At 48.1% G+C, this 15546-nt stretch overlaps 1 protein-coding gene across 1 annotated transcript; it reads right to left on the reverse strand.

Moving 5' to 3' along the window:
• Positions 1-1434: 1434 nt before the first annotated feature.
• On the reverse strand, positions 1435-8261 carry SAP30L (SAP30 like). The gene is made up of 4 exons (XM_054168487.1): positions 7911-8261; positions 5965-6087; positions 4152-4250; positions 1435-2187 (listed from the first exon to the last, which is right to left on the reverse strand). Exons 1-4 carry the CDS (start codon positions 8094-8096, stop codon positions 2059-2061), a joined length of 537 nt encoding a protein of 178 aa, XP_054024462.1. The 5' UTR covers positions 8097-8261; the 3' UTR covers positions 1435-2058.
• Positions 8262-15546: the final 7285 nt, after the last annotated feature.

The following is a 15546-nucleotide window of genomic DNA, read 5'->3' on the forward strand; positions in this document are numbered from 1 at the left end:
TCCCATGAGCACTTTGAAGGTCAGCATGCAGTCAGAGAATGTACCCTTGTAGCTGTCTGTCCTGAATGAGAGAAGCCAGATCACGTTGGCCGACGTGGGAATTACTCTACCCTTCCAATAAGGAAAGGAAGAGCGGAATCAGGAAAGCTTTAAACATTCATGAGATATTGACACAAGGCATTCTCTCCTCAGTCCTTGAACCTTCCTCTGGTCTGATGTTCTCAAAATCCATACCGAATCGAACAAGGAAGTGCTGAAACAATTGCACTCCCCCAAACTTCACAAAGGGGACGTGTAGCACAACAGAGGAACTCTGCCTATGACACAAGACTTAGACAGGGTGAAGTGTGTTGAACATGGGTTTTGGAGTACTAGCAAACACTCCAGAGCTGAAGTGAAGAACTTGCTTGGAATTGTGACTTGATTTTTAAAGAAGCCCTGGGAGAGCTTCAACGAGGGCTTCACTTGGTGAACCCCTCATGCCTTACAGAACATGATGCAGTACTAAGCTGGGATTGTGACCTGTGTATTTAGCTCTTCAGCAAAGCTTCATCCAGTTTTGGAATATTAAAACCTGCCATGGACAAAATGCTAGCCAAAGTTTTCTACTGTTCAGTTTGTTGCTTAAGGCTTGTTGAGAATACACTCTCTATGTGGAGTCTTGGCATCTTGTAATAGAATGGAGACACGGGTTAGGACAGCAAAGAAACAAGAGTGGTGCTTTAAGTGATGAGATCCCCCTGAACAGAATTTGAGGTCACTGGAGAACAGTCAGTCACCACCACCACTTTCATAAGCTCCTTTTGCCACAATAACCTCTGTGCTATTTGTAAGGGCACCTTGGCTTTATATAACAAAGTCAGAGCAATCTCTTCCTACAGCGCCCAGTTGAAGAGCATCAGCATGCCACCCTTCACTCACACAGCTCCTAGGGAAGAACACACAATGCTCACCAAAGGCAAGTGCTTCAGTCCTCTGTGCCCACAGATGAAATGCATCATGCTCCAGTCAGTTATGGAGCTACACCCCCAAAGTCTGCTTTACACTACACGGAGACAAGCCCACTAATCCACACAGCAGTTTTGGGACAGCTGCTAAAGAAAAGCTTCAGCACAAAATTCACGTCACTTGTGACCCATACCTGATGTGACACAGAGATTGAGGCAGATGTCTTAAGCCACTGTGTCACCTGCCATCACTGAGCCCTGCACACAAGGGAAATACATGTAAGTGAATTAAACAAGCATTTCTACCAACAAGACCAAAGCCAGCCAAGCAGCTGCACTTGCCTTAATACCACACTCTGAGGAAAGGCAGAAGTTTTAAAATGATTACAGACAATTCATTTGTGAGTTATTAAATAAAAGAAGCTAGAAAAAGAGATGGCAGACAGCTGTTCGGCGTCCACGTCAGAAGGGAGTGGGAGGGAAAAAAATGCTTAAAAAAAGCCAACCAATTTCAGACTAATCAAGTAGTGTTCACTAGAGTGGATTTGGTGAGCTGGAGCATTTGTAGAAGTTTGGGACTTGAAGCACTGACTCAAGGCAAGACAGAGCAAGTGTCGGTGGGGAGCAAGCTTCAGACAAACTTCGGACCCGTGCAGCTCGAGAATGGATTTTCTCTCTGCCGCTGTTCCAGTCCCGTGCCAGGACGAACGGTGTGCTGGCTGGGGACGCAGGCTGAACTCGGTGACAAAATTCCATCTGTGCTCTGAATTGCACCGAGAGGCAGATCTCCAGAAACGGTTCAAAACGCTGAGTTGACAAACTCCACAGTCCTGCCAGTCTACTTGGTTTCCTCATTATCCTCGCTTCTTTGTCTCAAAGCAACTTTGAAATGAGAGGAAGAAGTCTTCAGAAGCATGCTGGGCACATGTCTGCAGATACTCCTGATAAGAATGTCTGTGTAATTTTTTTTTTCCTGTCATCCAGACTTAACTGCATTTAAAAAACCCCAACAATGTACAATATGCTTCAACAGTTTTCTTTTATATACCTCAAATACACAATACCGTCTGTTCCTGCAAGGTCTCTCTCTTATTCCAGCTCCTGCTAATCTTCATTCTAGCTGCTTGCTACCTTCTGATTTCTGGTCCAGCCTGCTCTTGTTGTTCTTTACCATGTAGATGAAATATGCAAGTGTCTCCTTCTCGTTCACAGGAATGTTCCTGAAGTGACGACTGACAGTCTAGAAGGACAACATGCAAAGAGACAGAAATTCTGAGATTAAGAAGTAGAAACAATCAGAGCAGGGCTTCTCTTCGCTTCCCCAAAACGATTTGACGGCCACTCAGCGTCATAGACTTTTAGTCAAACATGCACCAATTCAAACTGTCAGTCCTCATTTACCTCTCTCTCTCTCTCTTTACAGCTGGAATGAGTGTCTGAACACAGCAGAGTCTTGCTGTGTCAGCAGCATTTGCAGCCAACCTACAAGCGGAATTTGGAAGCCAGAACATCCTCCTGCCAGAGCAGCGGAGCCTCTCCTAAGCGACACATTTCATGCCGAGATTATTTGGAGAGCAGGTTTTTCCCTGCACCTCAGTGTTTTCAAGGAGCGTCAGAAATACTCAAACACTTTGCTAAGTGAAACAGATGCAGCAAAGTTTTAGAGTCCAGAGGAAAATGCCCTGTGTAAGCTTTCACTGAAAGGAACAGCGGAGGATTTGCAGTGGGGAGCTTAGGATTTGGTTAGGGCTACCCCTCGCTGACACTAGCAGAAGCCCTGAACCATTAGCTGCTTTTTCCTCAAGATGTAGAAAACATATGTTGGAGCTGGATGAGACCTGCTTCTCAAATGGAAGACGGTGGTGTGGTTTTTTTTGGGTACCCAACACAGCTCCAGAACTGGATTTTGATGCAGGCTCAGCAACAAGTCACTCCAAGAAGATTTATGGAAGTTTGAGTTTTCCTTACGGTGGGGTAGCAGCAGGAGTCTAAGAGCCTCAGGCAGCAGTGATTCAAGCATGGGAGCTGGACGAGGATCCAGCGTAGGGTCAAAGCTGCTCAGACTTCACAGGAAATCTGGGAAGTGTGTGACAACTTTAAGTTAGGCTCCCTTTATTTTCTGCTTGCATAGTAGTTTTTTGTTTGCTTGCTTGTTTTTTTTTTTTTCCTCCTGGGCACATTCTAAGTCCTTCATGGCAGGAGGTAGTTGAGAGACTACAAACCAGTAAGTTAGAATATGAGAAATCAGAACTGCTAATGAGGACATACACCCACCCTGCTTGGTTCAACTCACTCTTACATGCACTGCACTACACATGCTCTATATTCTGTATGTTTATTCCCTATTTGACTTTCAAAGACAGCAAAACAGTGCCTTGCTGTCTTTGTTGGTCTGCCAGTTTTTGTTCTTTAAAGCAAAAGCAGAACACAGAGTTTTGGGCAGAGGATTGTGAAAGTCTCAGCTTACAAAATCAACCTCATTATCATTCAGTAACTGCTACAGTTTTTTTCAAGTTTAGAGAAGGCATTTTCCCACAAAATGCCTTCAGATCAAGCCAGGAAAGAAAGCAGAGCAGATGCACAACAAGCAGAACTAGCCCAAATAACAAAGAGAGAGAAAGTTCTTAACAAGTACCCCATATGGTGAGAAAGCAGCACTGCAGGCCCTTAAGGAAACAGCCTTTCATTGACTTAATAAAGAATAACAAGACATCAGGACAAGGGAGGGAAACAAGGAATCTGAAGTCATGGTCAGTGCTTCTGCCTTTAATAATAAGCAATTCCAGCCAGTTCAAGTGAGGGAAGAAAAACTAACAGGGGTATTTAAGGTGACTAGCTGTGTGTAAGTCTGAGTTCCAGCTGAACAGGCGTCTTCAGCTTACAACCAGGCCATGGGAAACCAGGTTCTGTTTCTGCTCCCTAGAAGTAACAGATTGTGACTGTGAACAAGGAGGGAACGGAAATAAAGCAAGTTACTAAAACATGCTTGCAAGAGCCAGCTGCCCTGTCTTCCACCACTGCCTCAGGTGAAAGCAAGCACACAGCTTTCTGTTGGCATCATCCCCTGAAACCTTTCGCAGTGCACGTGGTACCTGCTAGCAAGAGAGTCCTGACAGGTATTAATATCTGAGGAATGTGCACTTCAGCACAGGAGATTAAAACCTTTTTAATAACAGAGATGAGGCTACCTCTGTTGTCACTTACTTCTGCTAGCTGAGCCTTGTTGAGTCCAGGCCTCGTCTGCAACTTGTAATGTCTCTTGTAGCGTCGCAGCGTGTTCACTTGGAGCTGGAACAAGTCAACCTGGAAGTGATGCAGAGAAGACAGGATGAGCACTGCCTTTAGCTTCTATTAGGCAGAAAAGTAGAGTTATCTGAAAATAATGATTTCCTCCTCAACAGGACTGCTCTTTGCCTGCATTCAGCACCACACCAGTTTGCCTCACTGACAAATCTAAGTCTATTTTGTGGTTTTTAATACTAAAGGACCAAAACAGCCCCAGGGAAATAGAAAATTTTGTTCTGGTTCGCATGCTGTCAACAGAATTGCTGGCCAATTTCTGCTCTCAATTATACCTCTGCAACCTCCAAGCAAAGGGGAACCTTTTGTTCCCCAAAGGTTTAGAAAGCTCACACATGAAATATCAATTTAGCAGGCACCGAACAAATGGCTTCTGACATAAAACAGAGTACAGAGAAGAAATGAAATTCAGATACTTAAATGGGAACTGCACAGTTTAAAAGCAAGGGGTGTGTGGGGGGGGGAGAGTACAGGAAGGAAGATGAAGATCATGTGGGAAATGCCATGCTTCAAAGACAAAAGGAATCTGCTGAAAACCAAGCAGAAAATGACATTAAGCATGACACACTGCAGAGCTCCCTGTTCAGTTAGGTGAAGAGCACCCCTCAGTTTTTCACCACCAAATACCCTGTCTGCTCTACAGCACCAACAGGGTTAGGTGCCAGCTGGGGCTTCACCTGGCAACTCATGTAAAGCCTCCATGGGAAAGTTTTGAGGGAGAACCTTGCAGAAAGCCAACACAGCTGCACCAGAAGATAATGTATCCTAAACCCCCCCAAAATGGAAAACTTGCTACACTTTCAACACCTCCACTCAGGAGGTTTGTGGATACAGCTCTGCTGACAAAATGATTCTTGCTGGGTTTTTTGTTTCTTTGGGTGGTTTCCCCCCCCCCCCCCGAAATGAAATGTTTTTTGCCAGCACGGGTGGCATTTCCAGCAGAGGGCTCTGCTGACGTGGCCAGAACTCAGCTCCTCCGCAAGTATCACCTCTGCACAACTTTGTGCAATGTCAACAGTACCAGAAACATCACCAAAGCAAACACAGCCCACAGTGGCACAGAGAGGAGATTATTCTAGAGTCCTGTAACACAGAAAACCTCCCTCAGGCCTATTGCCTGAAAATAAAAAGAGGTCACAAATCGTTGGGAGCTGGTTTTAAATAGCTCCAAAAATACCATCTATGTAAAGGTCTGTGAGAGGCTTAATATCCCTGGATATCAAATAACCAAACAGACAGAGAGTGAGCTGTGGAATTCTCTGGTGTATTTGCAAAATGGTGTGTGCCAGGTAACGAAGAACCATATTGAGACCTCTGTCAACAGCAAAAAATCTCATTTTTACTTAAAAAAAAAAGTGTATTTTAAAAGAAATATTTATTTTAAAAGAGTTAGTATCAAATATTGTTCTAACAGCTTTCTGGGAAGCAGTACAGACACAAAACTGTTAGCCCACCATACTTCTTCTTATGTAAAGTGTAACATTTCCTATGGGCAAAGAATTCCTGCAGGAATGAAAATGAAAATTCAGGTTACCACAAACCAGGGTGGGGGAAATAAGAAGTCTTCCTGCAAAGTGAGAGCCACTGCCACTCCAGCAGTTTCACTGGCACTGCAATTCCACATGTATGCATTTTCTGCTACATGAAGACATCCAAGTGAAACTGCAAGATGCTGAAAACTGGTAAAACAGCCCAGAGCCACTCGGCACCTACTGACCTCCGGGACATCCGTCTCATGCTCAGGAGAGTCACCCCCATCATCACTCGTCTTCCTCTTCCTTTTGTTTCGGACGCTTTGAATGAAGTTCTTGTGAAAATCACAAATGTACAGATGTCTCACCTAAGAACCAGAAGGGGTGAAGAAAAAGCAATCAAAACAGGTGCTGCAGAAGCAGCATTCAACAGCAGCCACTTCGACACCGGTATCAGAGTGCATCCCTCATGACTGACTGCCTCATGACATTAAGGAATTTCTAATCTTAAACCCCAGGCCTGATATCGGACTCTGGAGTTAGAGATAATTTACATTACAAAGACTAGAGGCAAGGAGAATGAAGGACTTGAGAGCTCCAGCTGAACCTGAACCTCTGCTGATAATATACTTCTTTTTTTGTGGCTGCAATCATACTTCAGGAAAAAACCAACAAAGTAATTGTCTGGAGGAAGGACATTTGCTTCAGGACTTACTAGCAGGTAACTACTAATAAAAATACTATTCACTCTTGTGAACTTTCAGGTCTGAGTAGTGCAGAACATTAGCAGACAATTAATGCAAGGGTTTAAAAGTCTTAGTCAAATAAAAGCTGGCTAATTACCTCAATTAAAATAAGTAAATGAAAAGAAAACACCTCCTCTCCTGTGCTTTATCCTGCCATGGCCCCCCCTTCTTAACAAGCAGTACCCCACTAGAGTTTGCATGTGTACAACAAGTGATCAGAAATTATTGGGTACCTATAATAGAAATCTCTTTATGCAGCCCACTTCATCTTTTCCCTTCATTTCAAGTTCGTGAGTCTGACTGCCTCTTTTTATTTCTAAAGCCTTACATCTGTCAACAAAGAATCACCTCTACACAGAAAGAAATGGCTACAGCAGCAGACAAACTTGATGAGGACTACAACCAGCAGAAATATTCCATTTTTTAAAGACTATGATTCTATTTCAAATCGAGTCACTCTCTTCCTGTGACATGCTGTATTTCAGCTGTGCAGAAGGGACCGAGCTGACCAACCGGGGAAGCTGCCAAACAGATCAACTCAAAACTTCACCTTGTTTTTTCAGGTTTTAATCTTCAAAGATCAGGTAACCAAGTCACTTCTGAGAAATTCCTTCTCTAATCTGTCATCTTGACGGGCTGCCTCCCCTCTACCTATTTATCTACTCGACAAACAACCCGTTTCTATCTAGAGCTGACAGCTGTCACTTGATGTCATTAAGCGGTCAGCAGCAAATGGGGCTGTTCTGCGCCGACCAGCAAGCAGGCACACGAGTGCCCTGCTACGAGCTGGCACACCTCGCCCTTCCCTTTAGATACAACGGGGATCTCCTCCACTACAACGCACATTCTTGCTAATTGGAAGAGTAACGTCAGTGGCGTCTCATTGCAACGAGAATCCTATCGTTGCTTTCACCTACGGTTTGCAATACGAAAGTGAAATTAAAATAGCACCAAATTGCCACCAAAGCAAAGACAGTTCGCTCCGTTGCTCCCCCTGAACATCATCTGCTCCCCACAGCACGAGAGCTTTCCTCCAAAAAGCACCGGTTTAGTGCTGCTTCATCACGCCTCAGCAGATCGTTAGTGCCATGAGGAAAAGCCGCATCTTCCCTCAGCATGTTCTTCTCCTACCGTAGCGTAGTAACGCCGAGGACAGGGAAACACGGTCCAGAGGAACCGAGCAGGCAGCACAAACCATCGCCCCTCGCACCCCCTCTCCTTACAGCCCGCAGGGGGTTCAATGAACCCCCCAAGGGCAGCTACAAAGCTCAACTTGCCGTGCGGAGAAGCAACTTTCCGCTGCCTGCCCGCCCGCGGCGCCGGGAGCGCGGCCTCCCGGGAGGGACCGCAGTGCGGTGCCGGGCTGGGGACGGCAAGGCGCGCCCGGCCGGCTCCTCGGGGGGGCTCGGCGGCGGGGGGCAAGACCGGCGGAGGCCGCGACTCACACTTTTGTCGATGTCCAGCTTCAGCTTCTTCTGTGAGATGCTCTTCTGGATCCTCTTACTGAAGGACGCGTTGCCGGCGGGGCGCACGCAGCGGTCCCCGTCGTCGATGAGGCAGCAGCTCTGGCCGTAAAAGGGGGCTGCGGGAGGCCCATCCCGGCTGTCCTCCTCGGTGCTGAAACCATTCATCGCCCACCTGCCCGCCCCTCACCGTGCCCGGGGAGCCGAGAACCGCGGAAACTGCCGCTGTCGCCGCCGAGCCACCCCGCGCCCTCGGGGGGACCCCGCCACCCCCGCGGGGGCCCCCCCAGTCTCACAGGGGGCCCCTCACGGCGGGGATCCCGCTCAGTGCCGGCGGAAAGGACCGCGCCGCCGGGAGGACCGCGCCGCCGGGAGGGCCGCCCGCCGCCACCCCTCAGCGGTGGCCGCGGACGCCGGCCCGGACCCCCCAAGCGCCGCCGCCCGCGGGGGAGCCGGGACCCCGCACGCACCGCTCACACACACACAAAACCGCCTCCCCGGCAGCGGAAATCCCGCCCCCCCGCCTAGCAGGCGGGGCGCTGGTTGGGCGGTGCGGCTCGAGGGGCGGAGCGCGGTGCCGCCGCTCCGCGCGTCTATTGGCTAGAGCCGCTGCCTGTCTGCAACGGCCGCCCGGCCCCGGCCCGCCTCCGCGTTCGACCGGCAGCCGGAAGGTCGCCGGGAGAGAGGCGCGGGAGGGCGGGGGGCCGCGCGCCGTTGCCAGGGCACCGCAGTGCTCCTCCGCCTTGCCCGCTGGCGGAGCGGCCAGGGACGCGGGCTTGGCGTCCCTGGCGATGTCCCTGCCGGCCCCTCCTTCACCGCCCGGCTGCTCACTGCCACTCTGCTCCTGCGGCGGCTGCGGAAACCCGGCGTCTTTCTTCGTCCCGGAGCGGCCGCACGGCCTTGTCCCATCGGGAGGAGATGGGGAGCGATCCCCGGGCTCCGGCTGCTGCACAGACGCCCGCCTAGCCCAACACAAGCTTCCCGCCACGGCACTCCCCCGCCTTAGCCAGAGTTTCTCCAACCGACCAAAGCCGAACCGGCATCGCTCGCGTAACAGCTGAAACCTGCAGCGCTCGCCCAGTCCCTTGCACAGAACTCACATCGACATACTCTACACACGCCTGTTCTTAGCTACATCAGCCTTTATACGCCTCCTGATCTCAAGTAGGAGTCTCTGGCTGAAACATCATTAACGAATTCATTTTTCCTTCCTAGTTACAAGATGGGGACAGTGAAAAAAAACTTAAGACTTGGGAAAGTATTTTTCAAAGCAATCTGATTTGCAGCTTTGCATTTCTTTCAGTTTCAGGGGAAGGAGGGGAAAAAAAGTGAGAAAAGGAGGAGGGGAGGAGAAGGAATTCCTCCTGGTCTGTGAAGAAAAGATGTTACTTCTGGAAATGCTGTGACCTCTGCAATACCAGGCAGCATATGCTATTGTCAGAGCTGCGTGGGCAGCTGTAAATGGAAACGGATTTCATCCTCCTGGAGAAAAGACTTTCTGCACAAACAGAAAAAAAACCAATCCAACAAACCTCAACAAAACCCAACAAACAACCAAAAACGGTTCTGTGGACTAAAATTACTTCAAAGTCTGCAATCCCGCACATGGAACAACGTGCGTGAGCACGGGATGAGCTGTGCTGACTCACACACACAAAATACCTTTGCAATAAAGAGACTCCTCGAAGCCCGCGGTCATCAGATCCGCTTCCTCCGCAGTCACACTGACGCAGGCACCTTGCAGCCTGCCTGTGCTGCCTGCTCCCCGCAAGACCGAGAAACGCTAAAAATCTGTATTTTTTCAGGCAGTCCTTCCAACAGCACACGCGTCTCGTAAATCTGGAGGGCAGGGACTTAATGCTCTTCCTTAACAGTTCTGCCTCTTGACTTAGGTTTTACTGCTGGTGCCTTCCGGCAATTAGCAATTCCCGTTTGTCCGTGCGAGTGGTGTGACTTCTGAAGAGAACCACAGTGCACTCTCCCGGGCACGCCGCTTCCAGGCGCCGGCCACTCCAGTGGCGGGGTTGGGGAAGCGAGTGCGACTTCACCCACCGGCCAACGAGCAGTTAGCAAAGAGCCAAAGAGATTTAAAGAAGCAAGATACCACCGTTTATAAAAGCCCCTGGCCAGATTGCCTGGGATCTGCCTGCCTGAAGCAATACCCTCCCGGAAAAAAAACCAACATACGGCTATTCCTTTGGGTTTGGGAGAGGGAAAACACCAGCAGGCTGACAGTGATCTCGGAGCTCCCGACAGCAAGCTTTCTAGGTTTATCTTAACGTTACAGATAACGATCAAATAGCAGGCTGAGGAAATAGGGCAGGACTATCAACATTCAGGAAGCCGAAAGCACAGACTGTAGGGACAGATGAGAATAGCAGCAGGGAAGTAGACGAAAGAGAACACGATCATAACATACAGGACTTCCTGCTGTCCTCATGGGGAGGATGTTCTGCAGGTGCTCCCTGGAGTCCTCCAAGAGGGGCTGGGAGGTGCTGGGGAAACAGGCACCACCCAAGCCAGAAGAGGTTGATGCTTCTCCTCAGGTTGCATTTGATCTCACCTCATGCAAATGGAAAGATTTGAAGTTGTTTTGCAACGTCTACTAAGACGGGGAGGAAAAACACCCCAACAAACCCAAACCACACTGCTTTGCCACTGTTTGCTACTTCAGTACCACCAGCTCAGGCTAACACAATGACACCTTTTTTTTTTTCTCCCAGGTGTTCATGTAATGCAGTTTATTTCAGCATATTTATCCTCATGGGAACCTCAAGATTTCACAGTCTGCTAGTCTGGAACTCGCTCGCTGTGAAACAAACTGCCTCACAGAGACATTCTTTATTAGGTATCTATCACTAACCTGATCTAATAATTCTTTGTGGGAGCTGCAATGAAGTGAGAAACAATGTTTCATAAACCCATCAGCACCTAGGCAGCTTTAGTGCCTTTGAAGCTGTAATAGCCTGCCCATCCAAGCCAGCCCTCTAATCAAATTAGGGGAACCTGCACAGGCCTGTAAATCTTAGCTGGAGCAGCACTACCCTCTAAAGACAAATCTGCAAGGTAGCTCTCACCTGGAACTTCCTGTTTTAATGGAGCCATTCGGGGTCCTCGGGACAGAAATACTGCTCTCCAAAAGGTCTGTGCTGCCAAAGATGGCCTGAGAGGAAGCCCTTTTCTACCTTTAGTCAGACCATCTCCATTTTCTGTACCTTGGGGTCCAATGGAAACACTGCCCTAGCACCTTCCTCCACACTCCCACTCTCCTCAGCATTTTTGGAGGGTGGCACATATCAAACCTGCTAAAAAGCTTAAACTATCACAGCTTTTGGCACATACTTCCCCTGGGAAATGTTCCTGTGGCCAAGAACCACGGCAGTCTTTCCTGAGGATCATGCCTTGCAGTTATCCAGGCCTGTCCTTCCACAAGTGCTGATTTCTCCACATGCAGACTTTCACACATGCAATTTTTGTCTCCTCTCTGCTTATTTCACTGTTTTTCGCTCCACAGAGTTAAGTAAAAACAAGAGTTGGGAAGGCCCCCAGAAGAAATGGTGAGAGTAAAAAGCACAGAAGGTCCCAAGGGGAACATGGGACAGGGCCATGAGCAATGCCAGTCAACTTACCTTCTCTTGGGCTGGAAGATTGCTTTCCCCACTCAAAGTTTGGAACACAAAGAGGGCAGAGAGCTGTTCAAAGCCCTACCCTGAAGACCAAGGTGTAGAACAGATCCACCAGTGGCTGCTTCTCAAGGCAGATGTGCAGAGTAAGGGCAGTGGCAACTTTATCCTGCTCAAAGCTGGGCAAAAGTTGTGCAATGCTGAGCTCCCCCAAACTGCAGGAGAAGGTAGCTCAGACAAGATACACCAACAGGATTAGGTAATTGCAATGCTCTGTTCTCACAGCTGCACATCTCAGCAGTGAACACACAAACTGCCTCTGGGAAAAGCTTTTGGTGGCTGGTGGCAGGCTCAGCCTGAGAAGTGTCTCAGAAATGGTGGCGGCTGCCCAGGGTGTCAGCTTTGAGGGCCCCATCTGCAAGGCTCAGCACCTGAAAGCAAAGCAAGGCCCATGCTTCAAAGACTGCAGAGTGTCACCATCCAGGTATGACAGCATTGCAGTATTTGGTCAGGGGGACAAGAGTGCTTGAGAGTCCCACCCTAGCCCTGTTTCTGAAGGGCTCAACCCCACAGAGCAGCAGCCAGATCCACTCAAAAGCTCTTCCCTGTGGAACACCAGTTGTAGCTTGACCATGAGGCAGTCACTTAGCAGTGTCATCTGCAATGCTATGAACTTGGGGCATTTTTACTTACTTGCTCAAACTCCTAATCACTGCTTTGGGAATTGAGTAAAAAGCAAACACACTGAAGTCCTCCACCATTCCTAGTGTACACCTCCCCTTTGCTGCAGCTCATTTGTGGTTTCTCCCCATGCATTCAGTGAGGTGACAGGTTGGTGCAGGAGGTCACAGTCAAGTCTGCAGCTATCTTTGCTCCTCTCTGTTTCCCAGGGCGCCCTACCCACTGGTTCCATGGCTACTATGCCTCAGGAGCATCCATCCACCATGGTCATGGTCCCTGCAGGACTGCACCCTTGGGCACGGGGTGCCTCCCTGCATGAACAGGTCTTCCCTCCATGTCTCCTCCAGCTTTGTCCACATCTCTACATTGCTCCTCACATCCCTTCTCTTTGTGGCTGCCATTCTTTGTTACAACTTGTCTGAGCTGAGGTGCGTCAGGGTTCTCTGCAGCAGGGCTGCAATGTGGGGCATGATGAGTTGTTCTGGAAGCAGCAGTGAGGGGAAGAGAGAGAGAGGCCCACAGGCACCTCTGCAGCCCTCAGCTGCCTTAATGTGCGACATGCATCCAACACAGCACTCAGGCATGAGCTTTGTGAAGGCAGCAAGCCCTGCAACTTCTGTCCTGTACAAAGGGCAGCTGAGAAGGATGTTTCCCAAGAGGACTGGAGGAGAGCAGTGCCTGATGTGGTGGGAAGCCTGTGCTGGGGAACCACCAGACTAGTAACTAAACTTACTGTCCTAAGGAGAGAGAAGGGAGTCAATCACTGGAGCAAGGCAGGCAGAGAGAGTCATTCTGCACAGAGAGTTTTCAGAAAACACATTAAAAATTTATTTTAAATATATTATAAAAGGAAGTCCATTCAACTTTAAAAACACTAGGTGTTCTATCAATGAGTCCCAATTTATGAAAGCTACTACATTAAAGTGCTACAAGTCCTTTGCCACCCTCCCCCCAACCCCCCCCAATCCCTCGAGATATTAGGCTGTTGGTCCTAATATGCACAAAATAAATACACACTGATTCAAGAGGCACCATCCAGTTTCACAGATAAATGCATGCAGTACAAGGAATAGACAAACTTAGACCTTATCACTGAGATCCTGGAGAATGCATTTTGAAACCAATTCCCTTCTCCACCCTAGAGGCTAAAGCTATTTGTTATTGTTATCCTACAGGCTAACTTTTCACTCTGTTAGCTTGATCAGTTTTTATCTTCCTTTGCAGCTCAAGTTCATATTTTCTTGCTCACTAATTTGGATTAGGACTTGGTGGTGGTTTTTTTTCCCCTCTGGAGCTGAACCGGTAAATTTGAGACCACATAGATCCAGTGGCTTTATCTAAAACTCCCAAATGCCTCACATCTGCTGGAAACATTGGAGCCTTTTGGGTTATACAAAAGCATCAAGAAAGCTCAAATGCAGTGAGTAAAGGAGCATCTCAGCTAGCAGAGGCAGAGTTAAAACCCAGACATAGGTTTTTTTTCTGTTAGGATTTCCATAATCTGTTGTTGCTTAGCTTCATACAGAGATCTCCAGGCTAAAGCATGACACTGCAAAGGAGCAGAGTGGGAGTTGCATTTCTGTCATGCTTTGCATTTTTGATGTGAATAAACCAATCTTGTTAATGAGGAATATGAAATGAATTGACAACTGTGTGTTGAATGCTGATGGAAATTTCAGGTCTCAGCTTTCCCATTCTCCACCCACTGCACCTCTCTTTTCCTCTCCACTTGAATCAGGTGAGGACTTGCAGCTTCTTTTAAAATATGGACTCAACACTCAGCAAACAGAGCACTTAAAGATAAATCTTACACAGGCTGGGAAGTGGCAGCACACAGACTTCCCTGGCTTAAGATCAAGCAATAGGCTACTGCTAGACTGGGAGCATGATGCAGCGCTCCTGATTCCCAGTCCAGCTCCCCTTTTGCTATGTATCCTGTGAAAGACCTTTTAATCTTACCCCCACAGACTGACATTAACTTCAAGCTACTCACCGGGTTGGCAATAGTTTGCTCAATATTTAAGAAGCTTTGCATGCTAAATGATTGTTAAAATGGAAACCCAGATTGCCTCTTGTCAGATAAGGACCAGCTTGGGCACCACCAGGCTCCTCTGTTGAAAGTGGTTAGAAATACAGGCGAGTAGCAACATGAAGCACAGCAGATGGGCGTGATGCAAGGTATGCCTGAATCCCTTGTGCTAGCAAAGCCAGACTGTTTCAGACACCAGGGCTCTTTTGACTGAAAGTGTGACAGGCTGACTGCTAGAGGCAGCCTGTTCTCTCCAGTCAAAACTATTCATGTGTCTGTCCACATCCTGAAAGACAATTGAAAATGAAAGCTTTTCCCTTTTTACAGAGCAGTCACACGATGGCCCAATATGACTTCCAGGAGATCTCTCTCCTCAGTGCTGTAAGCTAGCATAGCTACCATAATGATCCCACAGTGGCTAGAGAGCCCTGTGTTCCTGCAGTGCCAGTTGCTGGTGGTACCTGTTTGACTTTCAGTACACTGATGTCTCAGTGCAGCAGGGAGGAGGGAAGTTTCCTGAGTGGAACTCTCCAACAGAGAAAAGCAAAGCTCTGTGCATAGACTGCTGTAAAACAAAGCAGGGAGAAAGTTAAGCTGAGAAACTGCTTTCTTGCTACTTCTGTATTAGAGATTTGAACACACCCTTTAGAAGTTTCCCAGGGGTGGAAGGCTTTCTGAAAGCACTTCTGCTTCACTTTTGATGGGGCTTTGGGACTGCTTATGATTTCTGATCTGGGTACTTAGAAAACAGATTGCAGGATCTTGCATGCTGGTGAAATGCACGAGCCTTCACCACGAGGTGAGCTAAGACATCCTCTGGCCTAGCTGTAGTTATTAGTGTGCCCAGAGGGAGCTGTCATCCTTTCCAAGTCTTCCTAATAGGAATGACAATCCCTCAGAGTCCTTAATGATAGTCACTGAAGAGAGGAAACCCAGGAGCTTGGGAATTACTGTAGTTCACACACATTTTGCACTTCAAGTCAGACATTTTAAAAAACACACACAAACACAAACACTGCACTAGTAAACCTTTCTCTCTTCTATCCTTACCTCCCAACCCCTTCCCCATCTTCTCTCTTGTCCAGCAAGGCACTAGGAAATGGTTCAAGTTTAAGCATTTGCTGTACATTTACGTTTAAAAAGGCACATCTTTATTTTAATGATGCTGTATTCCTCTTCCAGTAAGGCTCGCTCACTCCTCTTCTATTACAGTGTGGAAAAGAAAGTTAATTTCCCAGGCATGACAAAAAAGAGACACCTTGCACACATGAGAGCCCCAAACCTG

Source organism: Dryobates pubescens, chromosome 16, assembly GCF_014839835.1.
Source record: "Dryobates pubescens isolate bDryPub1 chromosome 16, bDryPub1.pri, whole genome shotgun sequence".
In the NCBI taxonomy this organism is placed as follows: Eukaryota; Metazoa; Chordata; class Aves; order Piciformes; family Picidae; genus Dryobates; species Dryobates pubescens.

Bases quoted from the DNA above. Each gene is read 5' to 3' on its own strand.
- SAP30L (XM_054168487.1), bottom strand. From the start codon at position 8,096: ATGAATGGTTTCAGCACCGAGGAGGACAGCCGGGATGGGCCTCCCGCA. The intron at 6,088-7,910 runs GTGAGTCGCGGC...TCTGGTTCTTAG, and splicing joins AGCTGGACATCGACAAAAGT to GTGAGACATCTGTACATTTG. The intron at 2,188-4,151 runs GTAAGTGACAAC...TTGTCCTTCTAG, and splicing joins ACAAGGCTCAGCTAGCAGAA to ACTGTCAGTCGTCACTTCAG.